We start from the raw sequence: 14452 nt of genomic DNA on the forward strand, positions 1-14452 counted from the left end.
CTAAGTATAAAGAAAATTTTAAAATTGCTGTTAACAGTGCCACTCAACATTGTCTATAGCACTTCAGCAGACACTGCCAGAATTAATACTCCTTAGTATGTTCAGAGTTTAAGTGCATAATCAACACATCAGTCATGTAACAAGTGTGAAGAAATTTACTTCTATTTATAATACTATGTAAATCTGAATACAAAATTTCAATTTTCTTGATATTTATCAAAAACACTTTTACATATGAAGCAGCTTTATGAAGCTGCTTTCTTAAAATCATAGCAGTTGATTCCAAACATCTTTTTCTCATTGAGCAGGAGTCTCACTGTTATATCTGACACCCCATCACTCCCTTACTGAATAATATGTCAGCAATGGGCCATGCCAGTGATTGGACTATTGCATCAAAACTCCTGGAGCTGTGTCCTCCACAATCATCAATGGTTATTTGGCGAACTGTCAAAACAGGACTAGAAAGGTTATAAAAGCATATGCAAATGAATAGAACAACTATTTCTTCATGTGAAAACTGTAGAAGGTATAAGGAGTAGAAGACAGTCAACAGGCAGGGGATGTCTGGGACTAGTTCTAGTTCTCATTGAAGAGCTGTGTCCTTAAGGAAGTATGAAAAAGGAAAGAATACAGATTTTATTTCTCACCAACATAGCCATGATATTTCAGTGACAGTTGATGAAATATTAAGGCTGGTTGCTGGGGGGTGGGGGATGACGTGTGAGTGGAGGACTCTGGTGGGAGAAGGGCAAGGCAGAGTGGCGGATTGTGCATGGTGTGGCAAAAGGCCGTGGTGTGGGTGTGTGGGGGACTGCCAGCGTGCAGGACTCTGATCGCTGCCAAGCAGCACGTGGTTGGTCTTTCAGATAATTGCAATGCCTTACCGCTCTGAAAAACAGCTCCAGCATTGTCATTTCTTCTACAGGTGCCATGGCAGTGGCTGGGGCACAGAGCCCAGGAAGAAGTGATGTCCTGAGAGCCCCCGCCAAGCCCACAGCCTGCCCAGCCCAGCAGCCCGTGGCAGATGGCTGGGACCCACTGAGCCGGGTGCTTACGCCATCCAACTGAATTCCCCGTGCCATGAAAATCCTGATTCTTTTACACTGCATGCAGCCCCTGCCCAGGGTCCTTGTGCCCAGCAAACACTTCCTAACGCAGCCAGGAGCCCTACTTGCCCCCCAGCTTCCTCTGTGCTGCTGCCCCTGTTCACAGCCCCCACTTCCCTTGCTCTTCATTTTCCACAAAGTGAGGCTCTCCCTTGACCCTTCCTTGGGTTGTTTCTCTATTACTTGTACATCTTTCTTTTTGAGCGAGTGACAAATTTCACCACAGAGTGTCACAGATACAGCCTTTGAAAAGCAGCTCCCTCTCAAGCAATATTTAGCAGCTACTTTTAGATGCAGAGTGGGAGCCGAGATCTGTACATTCCCTACCACCACAACCGGAGGCACTTGCTAAGGAAGGATGAAATTCCTTACATTGTCTTGTGTTCAAATCATCTGTAATGCCCAGATTTAGATACCAGACATTAGTGCTTAAATGCTTGTGAAGAGCGCTTCGGTAGTGGAGAGAGGATGGTAAGAAGGAAACTAATGTCACCTTCCCAGTAACCTTCTCTATGTTTGGATACTGTCTTTTGCAGAAGCTGAATCATAAAGTACTTCACTCTCTAACACACAATACAGAACATGCTAACAATGCTATCTGCAGGTGATAATAGTGGATAACTAAACCAGCAAGCATGGAAGGCACTAGAGAAGAAGGTAGAGGCTGTAAAAAGTCTGTAAATGCATGCAGGCAATGCCTTTTATTTTGTTTGCTACTACATTATCAAGTCAATCCATGCGATGGAGAGCTCTATCTCCTTGCAAAGTGCAAAATCAGAGAGGAAATGTTTAAAAGGTTTGTGTACATAATGGGAATGGGCCAAGTTTTCTTGCAAAGGTCACTGGGACCGAAAGTATTTCCCTCCCATGAAAGGCAAGACAAGAGAAGGGTGGAGCTGGGACCTGGGTTCCCAGCCCTACACATTCCCCTGTGGTAAACAACTGCAGCACAAAGGAGTTGCAGCACAGGATGCCAGTCCCACGGAAACAGATTTGCTTTTATTTGTTATTTATCTGTGCTGCTGTATCACCTCAGAGGCCCAGTTGGACACAAACCTTACGTTGTCCCTCTCCCTGAAAGCTTGCACTCTAAGGGAGTTTAGCTTGTAAACTAAGGCAGGGAAGAAGAAACTCCAGGATGGAACTCTGGAAAGTGGCTTTTCCTGACTTATCCATCATTACTTTTTTGGCATCCTGTGAACAAAATGCCATATATTTCTACTATGTTGGGTGCATAGATGCTTGTATGATCAGAAGCAACTGCATTTTGGTCACATGCGAGTGCATATCTGGTCGTATAACAGGATGTGATCCATCAGACAATGGGCCATGCAAGTAAGTTTTGCCATACACAATTGCTCATGTATATACTCCATGATGGACAATCATTGCACTCGGTCACATGATAAACATACATCTGGTAAGGCCAGGTCCTGAGACCCCTACCCAGTAGACAAGATACACTAGGTAGTTAATTCATGGAGCAAATGTTAAAGGTGAAACAACACTCAGGAGTATGACAGCTTCAGCCCACCAGCAGCTGCATTTTGTCAAAGTTTTGAAGGCCTCATGGCAAATGAGAATGTTAAGAAAGGACATGGGTTTTTTTATTTATTTATTAGTATATACTTTAGGCCTTTTTTCATTTTCTTGAAGAAAATGGACATCTAAAGACTCGCAAAGCAAATCTCAGATCTAAAACACAGGAAACATTAACAGACACTTGGTAAAAGTTGTTTAAGTATTTGGTTACAGGAAAGGAGGTATCAAACGCCATCTTTAGTTCTGAGTTCTTGTAAAAACTCATGCCTTTGAGGCTGCGTTATGCTTTAGGCCATTAAGCAGTACTATACTTTCTCTTGATCAGTTCAAGGCATTCCTTAATTATATTAACTCCTTTCTGCCAATCCTTTTCTTTTTTTTTTCCCCCCTACAAAAGCATACTTCATGGTCCTGTACATCACAAAGACAGATGTCCATGCAGCATGAACTTTATTTATAAAGGATGGATTAGACATGACTGTCACATTTCTTTAAAAAAGATTAAATTAACTTATCAACTGGTGAAAACTGAACAGGTAGTACTATTTACATATGACAATGCTCGCCTTCCTTCCCAAAACTTAAAGTGAATTCACACTCTGAAACAAGGACAATGAAATATAGAAATACACTGATTTCTAGAAGTTACCTTATAAATAGAGATCTAAGTCTCTCAGACTTACAGAACTTACCTTTTCCCTGTAAATTAACCTAAATTAGCTCTTTGGCATAGTCACACTGATATCTGCATTTCAAGGCCAGTACTGTATTGGACTCAGCCACCTAATGGCATTTTATCAGTATAAAATCAATGATATTCCCTTTGGTGTATCCAGCAAGAAAAGACTGTCCAAATATTAGAGGTCTTCTGACAATGTCTGTACTCATCCTTCCTGCACCTGGACTGAGTGAAGTCAACACTGATTCTATAAAGACAAACAGGAAGTTTGCAACTTGGAGTGTTTCCAAAAACCTAGACAAAGACTGTGGTCACTCACTGACTTCACATTTAGAGTGTACAAAATATTGTGACGCCTGGTGCCATTCTAGAACATATTTTTAGATTTCTACCTGAATTCCTCAGAAATGTAGTCTCCATTTTCTCACTCTTTTGAAGCACCTTGGCAAGAAAATATCCCCAGAAAGTGTATTGGGAGTGTTTCAGAACTGTCTCATCTGCTGTCCTGAATGCACTGGTCCCAGCTTGAAATCTGCAGTCAGTGCAACAATTTAATCAGAAATCAGAAAACATCACTATTCTAGATGGAATAAGTAAGTCACTTGCAGGTCAGTCTCACCATTTGATCTCTTCAATTACACAAGGAAATTTCAGTTTCAGGTTTAAATATTCAGATCTCATTTTAATATCTACTTTCTTGACTCTCTTCTTTATGCTAATAAAACCAGACTTATAATTATGCTTCTATCTCAAGAGTCCTGTATGGTTAAACTATCCTGTATGGCACCTGTTCCAAAAATTCATGTTCCAACTGAGTTCTCACTATTCAAGAAATATACTTTACAAATCTTCATATAAAAGCCTACCTGGATCAATCAGTAGCAGTATACTACAAAACTGTAACAATTCCCGTTGCCTTGTGCCAACTGTTAGATAAATAAGACTTGTAAAATCAAATATGCTCCTAAATTTACATTTCCTATTTCTGGAATGTACCAAAAGTTTTCTAAAATTCTTGCTTATGAACTTGGATGTGGGGTTTTTTGTCACAGAAGAAATGCACCCATTGACCTCCCTTCTGATCCAAAATTATTTCTGCCATGGGGAGTAGTAAGCTTTTGCATCTCTCCCAAGAATTAGGAATGACTTCCATCAGAAAATTAAATTAGAAAAGTCACTTCAAAGTTTGGAAATATGCGCATAAATAGTTTGATTAGATTTCATTCGAATAAACAACGACAAACGGTCCTGCTTCTGTTCAGAAACCAGAGAGTCTCAGAAGTCATTTAATGAGATGGTGACAATCAGTCTCTTGTATAATTCAGGATGTGTCTCTTTTTAGTTAAATATGTCGTCCAGTCAGGAAGAAAAGTGGTCTGTCCTCTTTTGCATTGGCAGTCTGGAATTCGTCCCGCAGTCGGAACTGCCATTCATCTTCCAGCTCTAGTCGGACAACAGTCTGGCGAAGAGAATTGCGATCTTGACAAATCACACACAGGGTGGCACCTAAGCAAAGAGTTAAAAAGAAATGCATGTGAGTATCCATTCCTTGTTCTCAGATCACCCGACTCCCACTACCTCTTCACATGTAGAACTACACCACTATCACAACAGGAGTTACAAATGGGGTTGTGAGAAAATTAAGACACTCGTGTAGGATTGAAGGAGAGCTATGTTCAGCTCCCCATTTATCAGGATCTTCTTGTGTAACTTGAGGTATCTTTTATTCATCTAGTAAACAAGATTAAAAATATATTCTCTACTCTTTAAGGTAAGAAAGGGTAAAACTGTCAGGTCTAAGCAGGTGGTGATGAGTCCTGGCAGAAAACAAGATACATCCCTACATCCATTACTGTTCTAGCCCTACTATCATTACCTTGTTGAGTGAAAACCTCACTTAGCAAAATACTTACACCACAAGTCAATCACCACGAAGGCTGCCTAAGCTCTTTGAGTTCTGTGGACCAGAAATTGTCTAAACATGTCCTTAAAACTCAAACTTTTTGGATTGGTAGACTAATGTGCTGTCAAAGAAGAATCTGGTCTGTATGGCCATGGACACGGGTGAATCCAGAATGCCAAAGTAAGAAATATCATACTTCAGTAAACAATATCAACTGACTGGCTTGCTGATACCATTTTAACTTGCATGCATGATTTCCTGGCTTCTGAGAAAAGTGCTCAATTAAGAGGAAACAATTACCTCGCCAGCATTCAATAATCTGAATAAAATGAACTGGAAATGCCCAAGACAAGAAAGAAAAAGCTGAGAATATAATAAAAGAAACCAGACACAGTCATGTGATGTTTAATGTTCATGTGGTAGGTTAGAAAAATCAAGTAGAGTGCCAAGGGAGATGGAGAAATCCCGAATAAAATACACTTAGTTCTACACACTATAAAAATTGTTTGGTTTATGCAGAATGAAACTTATTGATAGCCCCTGGTCACTCAAAAAAATGCAGTACAAAAGCACTGCTTTCATTTGCAGTTAGTCTGATAGCCTTGTTAGAGAAACTAAAGGCTAATTAAAAGGTGGACATGCTCCAAAATGAGCACAGGCAGTGTCACTCATGTGGCTGCAGATAAAAGCACTGTGTACCCCAATCTGCACTTTGCTACACATACCTACATGAACCTGTATGAACTGCAACAAAGAACACAGCAGTTAATAACAACTCTGCCTGTTTCAGGAAGGCATTTGCCTCGGTGTTCTTCCTCCCGTGACGGTTATAGTTTGAGTGAAACAAATCCCCAGAGTGCTAAATGCCTGTTAGTAGCAGAACAAGACAAAAGCAGTTTGCAATGTGACTGCCTGCAATACAAATGGAAGTTGTCTCCACTGCTATCCACCATCACAAGGACAACATGATGAAACTGGTTGTTAGGCAATACATTTTAAATGAGCCAGCTTCTGTTTCCAAGGATAGTAGATAGGTTTTGATGGAGTGTTGCCCATCACCCATTTTCTGTCAAAAATTAGAAAACCTGCAAGAACAAAATAGGTAAACGCTTCCTACACAAACCTTAAATGCTCAGTTTTCAAATATAAAGTAAGGAGTTGTGCATAAACACTAGGCATAATGATATGGATTCAACATTCCTCCCCCACTTAGAAATCTGCAGAACTTACGGCACTGTTATATACCAGTTTACTATAGTACAGAGCCAGCTTGATCAAGCATCAAAGATGGGTGGGACGTATAAAGACAAATATGAATACATGCATATACATATATATGCACGTATATTTTCATATAAAATACATTTTTCCCCAGATTTCCAGAGACCAGGTCATGTAATTCTCTGTAATAAAATTATTGCAGCTCACCTTTAAGAAAATGAAACTTCTTCAAAAAGCTGGCTACAACAAAGGAGTCACAGAGGTATAGCAGGAGACCACTGAATGTCAAACCAGAGGAACTGATATTCAGAGAGTGAGGCCGAGAACTCACATAGCAAACTGCAATCTGATTGGGAGAGGGGGAAAAGAATTAACATTTTTCAACCTTCTATGTAAAGCTAAGACCCGATCCCAAGCTTTCAGTAGTTGCACCCAATTGAAATTCAGAGTTGCTTTCCAGCTCCAAATATTGTGATCTTTGTAGATCCTTCCAAAACATCCCTCTACTTATTAAAAATCTACATAAAAGCACTATTCATAACTATGTGTTAGTCACTACTACATATTACTATTATTATCATGAGGTTTAGATGTGAGAGGGTTTGAAAGCTGCAGTAACAATAGCTCCTCACAACTATAACGTTGTGACCTACCCAACAGTTTATCTACACATGAGTAAATATAGTAACTGTGCAGTCAGACATGAAAAGAACCCTTTAGAAATTACTAATTTAATTTCCATTACAATAGGATTAGTCAAGTCAGTAGAGGTGTGCATATACATAAATGCATAAGGTTTTGTCTTGTCTAAGTTTTTTTCAAGGCTGGTCCCCAAATCGACTAGGCACTGGGAATATTTATAGCATTCTTTCAGAATTTATAAATTTAAATTAAGGAATCTTCCACACAAGGCTTTGTTTACAAAGTGCCATTCTACTGCTTAGTTGGGGCAGACCCTCACCTGGCATAAATCAGTATGATTCAATGGAGGAAGGTTGACCCACAGCAACTGAGACTCTGGCCTAGGATGCCTATATTTATCCATATTCCTTCAATCCTATTGTATTATATTCCAGATCAGGTAACAGTTCCAGAACAGAATTGAAGTCATTTCACGTGTTGATTGGGTTAGAGTTGAAAGGATGCTATGGGTGATGACAGTAAGAGTACAGTGCCCTTCCACAGAGTTTGTTTTTCCAAACATGGTGGGAACATAGACCTCTATGAGCTCATCCAGAAAGGAAATTAAAAATATACTTCAAAATGTTCTAGAAGCAGTATATATGGGAAGGTCATTACACACCTGTTTTGATAAAGAAGTTTGGTAAATCCAGCAAGACTGAATTTCATTTAGTATTCAAGTGAGGTGAAAAGGTAGAAGGGTTTCTCTCTCCTGAACCACACCACCTTAGTATCACACTTCTATCTAACCTACATTTGAGTTTAAGCATGACCTTGGCTTTAGATCCAAACATCAGAGAGAGCCAACAGCTCCTGAGATCTAATGTCAGCTTCTCCCATTCTCACTGTTTTCTTGGTATATGCTTCTCTGCCTCAAGCTTATCAGTCAAAAGTGAAATAAACCGTTTGTGTTTTGAAGTGCTTTCTAAGGGCTAGCTAGTATTTGTAAAACACTCTTGTGGAAGAAATTTGCTGTAGGAAGGGCCAAATTACAGCGGACTGAGAAAACATTCAGCTCTGTGCTGAGTATTAAAAGTGTGCTCTGTGTTAATTCAGAATCTAATATAATTCACAGACTATATTAGTATTTAGGACAACTCTGGTATTGTTCTCCATATATTTTACTTGAAGCCTCTAATAATATGTCTATAGGACCAAGAATTCGATTTTAATCTTATATAGATCTAATACCTGATCCTAACTATTATTAAGGAATGCATCAACTAACTCATCCAAAACAGCCTATACATTTCTAGAGCTGCTTGAAGATAACTTTGTCAGTACCTGTGGTCCTAAGTTAAGGTAACAGTCCACAGATAGCACTGGATGGCTATAATTCTTCAGTGAGAGAGGGAAGAAGCGATGGCTGTGATACTGGAGGTATTTTTCAAGGAGCAACTGAGCAGGTGCTGCCAAGAAGGTATGCTTGCTGTCAGGAGCACAAATGTACTGAGCAGGGGAGATTGAAACTGGAGTGTCAGATACCTATGAGGAAAAAATATTTCTGATATAGATCAATCCTGATCAATCAAGTTGTACTTTTCTGAATTTTGGTTTGTATAAAATATATCTCAATCCTACAAATCTAAGATTTATGTAAGAAGCAAAGTCATTCAGCTAAAAATATCTGCTACTAAAAAAGTTTCAGTTTCACAGAATTATATTTGTATTTATGGAGTCTTTGAGGTTTCTCTGAACCCAAAGAACCCATACTCCTACATATGAAGTCATATGAAGATAAGCAATTCAATAGCAATAGATAAAAAACTCATAGTAAATGCTTACTTGGATTGTAAGAGACACTTTAGGTCTTTTTAATAGTTTTAAAGGAACATGATTAAGGAAAGGTGCATTGATGTCAAGAATATTGTGGATTTCAGAAATAAATATTAAAAAACCCAACACATGGCAGACATACCCCATTACTGGCAACTGGTGATGCACCAAAATACCTCAGCTATCTTGGTTACAGAGTACAAAAAAGGAAAACAGAATTTTAACAACAATGAAACAGAGGTCTCAGTTCCCACCTTAGACTTAATGTGGAAGGATCGCTGTCCTCCTACTGCAATTTGCTTTTTCATGGCACTGAAGTGATTGAAACGACAGATGAGAAGGCCAGCACTGTGGACACGCAAGTTGAAGTCAACATCATCACATGTAAATCTGGAAAAAGTAAAATCATAGCAGTTCAGATGAATGTTTCTCATCACATACTAACAAATACAAGCACTCAGGGGCTTTGGTCACTGTAGTAAGGACAGGTGTCAAACATACTGACGCTTCACCAGTGCCTATCAACCAGAGAAAGAGACTTCAGCTTTGTAATAATAAACTAGGCTAGAATAAGTTCAACAAGATCAGAATGAGGGAAGGAACCACTTAGGGAAAGGACCAGAAACACTGAGGAAAGGGGAAGGAGAAAGGTAATAAATTGCCAGGGAAAAGACCTAGGAGTTAAAATATTTTCTTTTTAGTACAATAATGCAGTCATAGCTACATACGTTACTACCCCAAATAAGGTCAAAGAAATTATATTTTTTGGCCTCCACAGAAATGGATGAGGCCCTACATTTGATTTGTCAAATGCACAGAGGTCTGTGACTACTCATTTTTCCCTTAGAATGCAATTAGAGACAAAAACTATTTGAAGACTAGAAGTCTTTTCTTAATACAACAGAACTACTGAGACAGGAATAAATTAAGCAGAATGAGGTCAAACACCCCTGAGCTAACTTTGACCCATTTTAAAAATAAGATGGAACAGAATAAAAGGTAAACTTCTAAAGCTGACTAAATTCAAATACTCTGGCCTCTGGAAAAAAGTTCTCCATTTTGAATGTATGTATCACACAGCAAACAGGATGATGTGCAGAACCATTGGATTAACATCCAGGGATTTAAGAGAGCTGAACAACAGCTGACTGCCAACGGTCGACATCAGTGAGAAACATGGCATTTAATTAAAGGTTTTAAAAATCTTGTATTTGATCTTACTAATAATTACTTGGATATTTGGTATCCATGACTGTCAATGTCTCTGTGTTTTAAAACATACTTTTTTCCTTGCCAGCCCAGGCTCAGAATGTCATACAATACTTCAGTCTTGGCAGCACCCACACAGTGGGTTATGGTGAGCCACACATGGTTTAAAGACACAGGCAGGAATCGGGTGGTGTGATCTGGCATTTCTGACATTTTAGCATTGCTGCCTGTACTCATATCATTTTGCTTTGTTGTTGTTCTCTTCATTAGCCCTTCATAATGCTTCATAAGGTAATACAGTTAGATAGCCTGGGAGCAGAGTTCTGTACTAGAACATGCACGAGAACAAGTTCAAAATGCTCCTTTAAAGTGTCAAGCTGGTGATGGTAGAAATTTAGGTCATCTGTTTATCTACAGAATAATGAAAGCAAAAGTGCTTCCCTGCAGTTATAAGTAAACTCAGAGTTCAAAAGACATCTTCCTGGGATAGGAGAGTTCCGAGAAGTACAGTGGCTGATGTTCGGTTATCTAAGTCTAGGTGTGTAGAGCCATTTTAGACTGCCTGGGGTATCCCACCTAACTTACAAAAAACCACATATAGATTTCATGTCATACCTGTCAGCCCCATATGGACGTCTTGCATCTTCTGTGGTGTCTAAAGACCAGCTTTAGACAAGTGAATCCCACCTCTAGTGATATCTACTTCATTTGGTTGTAATAAATACTTGTCCCTCAGAAATGGGGTCAAACCCACAGTTTATTAGACATAGATCAGTGAAATTCTGTGAGATGATATACCTAGTGGATACAGTCCTAGTAACTGTGCAGATACTGTGTATTATAATCTGATTTATCCTATGGATAATAATGAAATGAAAATAATATAAATGAAAAAAAAAAAAGAAAAAAAAAAAAAAAAAAAGTGGGATTTCTGAGACACCTGAATGTGAGAAACAACTACCGACATTAACGAGGTTTATTTATTTATTTCTTCTGATTGTCCTGACGAGCACACACGCAGTATGCTCCGGTGATGTGCTACTCAGGGCAAAAAGCCCAGCTATATCTCAATTCCGTGTCATAACAAGACTTGGTTATGCACCATTCACCCATACACCCCTGTTACCTTTGGAGGGGAGTGCAGCTAAGCGGGCAGGAGGGGAAGTACAGTGTTTACCAAAAGGCCACTTGGACTGTGCGACTGGGGAGCCAATACTGCAGGGCACACTGCTGAGTGTGTCTACCCTGTAATTCAAATATGAGTATTTTATTTGGAAGCATGGAAATGAAAGTCTTTTTGCAGCTGCTGGCAATTTGGGAAGGATTTGAACCATCAGCAAGAAAACAAAATCTGTCTGCATCCCATTAACAGCCTCTCCAAAAAAAACCAACCAGAAATTTTGTAAAACTTCCCTTATTTGGTTCATTGTCTCTTTTGAAAGATGCCACTTATTCACTTACCTGTTCTGATTGTACTGTACATTCTGTGTCAGATCAACATTCAGCATAATGAAATCATGCACGTGGCAGCAGGAGAATGGCTCCTTGATCTCGGCTCTGTTTGTTTTACTAGACCATTTCCTCATCCCAATTAAGGCATAGTGAGTGACATTAGGAGTTGCTTCAATATGTTGCAGAATTTGCTTCAAGGAAACATTCCTTTCAGTCCATGTATAGTCACTACAATAATTATAAAAATGTGTTACAGTATAGAGAGGATATTCAGAATCTCATTCAGCTGAAGACAATACTTAACAGTCAAAAGTAGTTATGAATATCAGGTAGATAACTTCAGTGTTGTCTTTACTGCAACTTGTTGTCTCTCACTCTAAACAAAACTTAAATTTAACCAGGGCTTATGTAGTGGGCACTGGTGTGACAGATCTGAAACTGTCTGGTTCTTTCAAAATATTCACTCAAATATGTAAACCTTTAAAGTTACCTGGATAATGTTCCAAATTACTCTGTGAGGGTTGCTGACTTTATGCCATAACTTAAGTGCAAAGTATAAGATCCTCCTAGCCCACCCCTAGGGTCCATAAATCTTGGTTTTCACTGAGTTTAGTTCTCTTTGAACTTTTGCTTAAATCCTGCATAGTACCATTATGGGAATAGATAAAAATATCTAGTACAAACAATGTTCTAAAGTAATGAAAACAAAACCACTTGTTTGGGGATTTGGGGAGCTAATAAATGAGCCATACAGACTGGGACTGACAAAAGAGCCACAGGAAATCAGTTGCACAGTTTGCACAGAAATGTCTTTTAGCTTCCTTAGAAAAGCCTGTTAAAAATGTACATGTGAATGCCCGTGCTCGCCCAGGGTATCAGGGATTGTTTACAGAGTCTGAAATCTGCAGTTCAAGTAACTTTAGTCTGAACTGCATTCAAGCTATACAGCAAAAGCTGCAGGGCACTTACATCGCCAGGGGACAGGAATGAAAAACAGGCACTAAACTATGTGCCATGCAAAGACAGATACCTAGGGAAAACACTTCTCTCATTAGGCAAATATTATTCTCTGCTTGTACAGGGTAAAAGTTGTAGTACATCATACAGTGAAAGGTTAAAAGAGATCAGCTGCAAAACCATGTATTACCCTATTTACCTTTTCCTGTCTCCTGAACAATCAACTTCTACTGCATTCCACATAACACAGGAGTCATCTGAAATGACAATGAAAGGCCAAATATCCTGGGGTTTTATCCCCAGCTCCTCTTGCCGATTTCGTTCAAGCTCCAAGTTATGATAAGACAATTCTTTTATCAGGAAGTGTGCAGCACCTGAAACCAAGGACATAATCCATCAGATTAAAAATAGGAGCAGAAATTGTTTGCTTTTAATTTGGAAGCCTTTTGAAGTGAATATTTCTGTAGACTAGGGTATGAATTACTCTGAAGGTTTTAACACTGTGTCCTGGTTCAGCTAGGATAGCGTTAAGTTTCTCCCAGCAGGGGGAAGGGATCTCCAGCCTGGTTATTCATACCATGGTGATGTCAGGTCTGGCACAGCGCAGGAAGCTTTTCTTTGTGGCTTTGGTTGAGGGAAGCACGCACGACGGGCTGGCTGTGTCCATTGCAGTATTTCTCTGTATATCTTTTGTCTTGTTTACTGTTATTACTGTTTATTGTTGTTATTATTGTTATTGTTGCTGTTCAGATTGTTATTTATTACACTATTGTATTAAATCTTTCCTTATTTCAACCCTGAGGTTTGTGCCCTACTCGGTTCGAGGGTGGGAGAGGGACCACAGCAATGTGGTCTCCGGTCCCGGCGGGGCCTAAACCAGCACACATTGTAACACTCCCCAGGGCGAATTTACTTTTTCTCTTGCCCAGCAAGTGACATAGGACCCTGCTGGAAAGCAGACAAATTGAAGTCTGACTTCTGTGGCAAAGATTTACTAGCGTCTTAAGGGTTTAGCAACTGATTCTTTTGACTTGACTGATATTTAGTTCCACTAGCATCTCAGTGCAAACATCTAGAGATGTTGACTGACCAACTGAATAACATGGGAACAATTTCCCTTGACAATCTACTTTGAATGTTGGTCGCTACTGCTGTCTCTTAAATTGTACTAGCAATAAAAGCAAGGTGCTAAGAGATGTACCTAATCAGTGCATCACTGCCTATACAAATAGTACATAACTTATTTCCACAAGGAAACAGAGTAGGTAATTCCATCTGAGTTAACAACCTCAGATCCCTTTAAAATCAGTAGAGTAAATATTTCTAGGGTATAAATAATCTAGCTTGATTTAGGTGACCTGGATTAAGTGAATTGTATCTTCAACTGTGACACATTGTTTTCAAAGAGAATCCAGATCACCAGATCAGATATGTTAGCTACAAGGTGTGTGTCTACATGCCACTGTTAAGTAACATCGCCTCAAGGGCCCAAGTTGTATGTCTGCATTTGTTAGAACCTTTTGTTATACTTACCTACTCCTGCACTGTTGAAAATGCTTGGAAGAACAAGCATGATGTGGTTGGGCCAATACTTCTTATATATGGCCATTTCATATTCCTTGACAACTAAAACATGCAAATGACTGGCTCCATCCATTGCATGATATAAATTGAAAAGTCCGTGTTCATGACGACCAGTGGTGGGAGTAAAAGTAGGGCTTTTTATGTAATCCTCACTCTGTAAATGAAAAGAGATGCAAGTTTCTGTGATGCTTAAATAAAGAGAATCAGATCCTTCAGGAGAATAAATCAGATTCACTGCCACGGGACAAACTGCTACATTTTAAATCAGCTTAATAGGAAAAAAAACTTTTATAAGAGTTGGGAAAAAGAAAACTCTATCACTTTGCTTAGTTGAGTGGT

The 14452-nt window shown here is 39.2% G+C and overlaps 1 protein-coding gene across 1 annotated transcript in view; it reads right to left on the reverse strand.

The window, feature by feature from the left end:
• Positions 1-2748: 2748 nt before the first annotated feature.
• GREB1 (growth regulating estrogen receptor binding 1) overlaps positions 2749-14452 on the reverse strand; it is a 103913-nt gene continuing 92209 nt past the window's right edge. Inside the window, exons 28-34 of the mRNA XM_026846506.1 lie at positions 14063-14267; positions 12729-12903; positions 11582-11800; positions 9166-9301; positions 8420-8620; positions 6662-6800; positions 2749-4836 (exon numbers count right to left, since the gene is read on the reverse strand). Of these exons, the coding sequence (XP_026702307.1) occupies positions 4673-4836; positions 6662-6800; positions 8420-8620; positions 9166-9301; positions 11582-11800; positions 12729-12903; positions 14063-14267 (1239 nt within the window). The 3' untranslated portion in view covers positions 2749-4672. The remainder of the gene's footprint in view (positions 4837-6661; positions 6801-8419; positions 8621-9165; positions 9302-11581; positions 11801-12728; positions 12904-14062; positions 14268-14452) is intronic.

This window comes from Athene cunicularia (assembly GCF_003259725.1).
Source record: "Athene cunicularia isolate RWA chromosome 3 unlocalized genomic scaffold, athCun1 chr3_part1, whole genome shotgun sequence".
NCBI classification, from domain to species: Eukaryota; Metazoa; Chordata; class Aves; order Strigiformes; family Strigidae; genus Athene; species Athene cunicularia.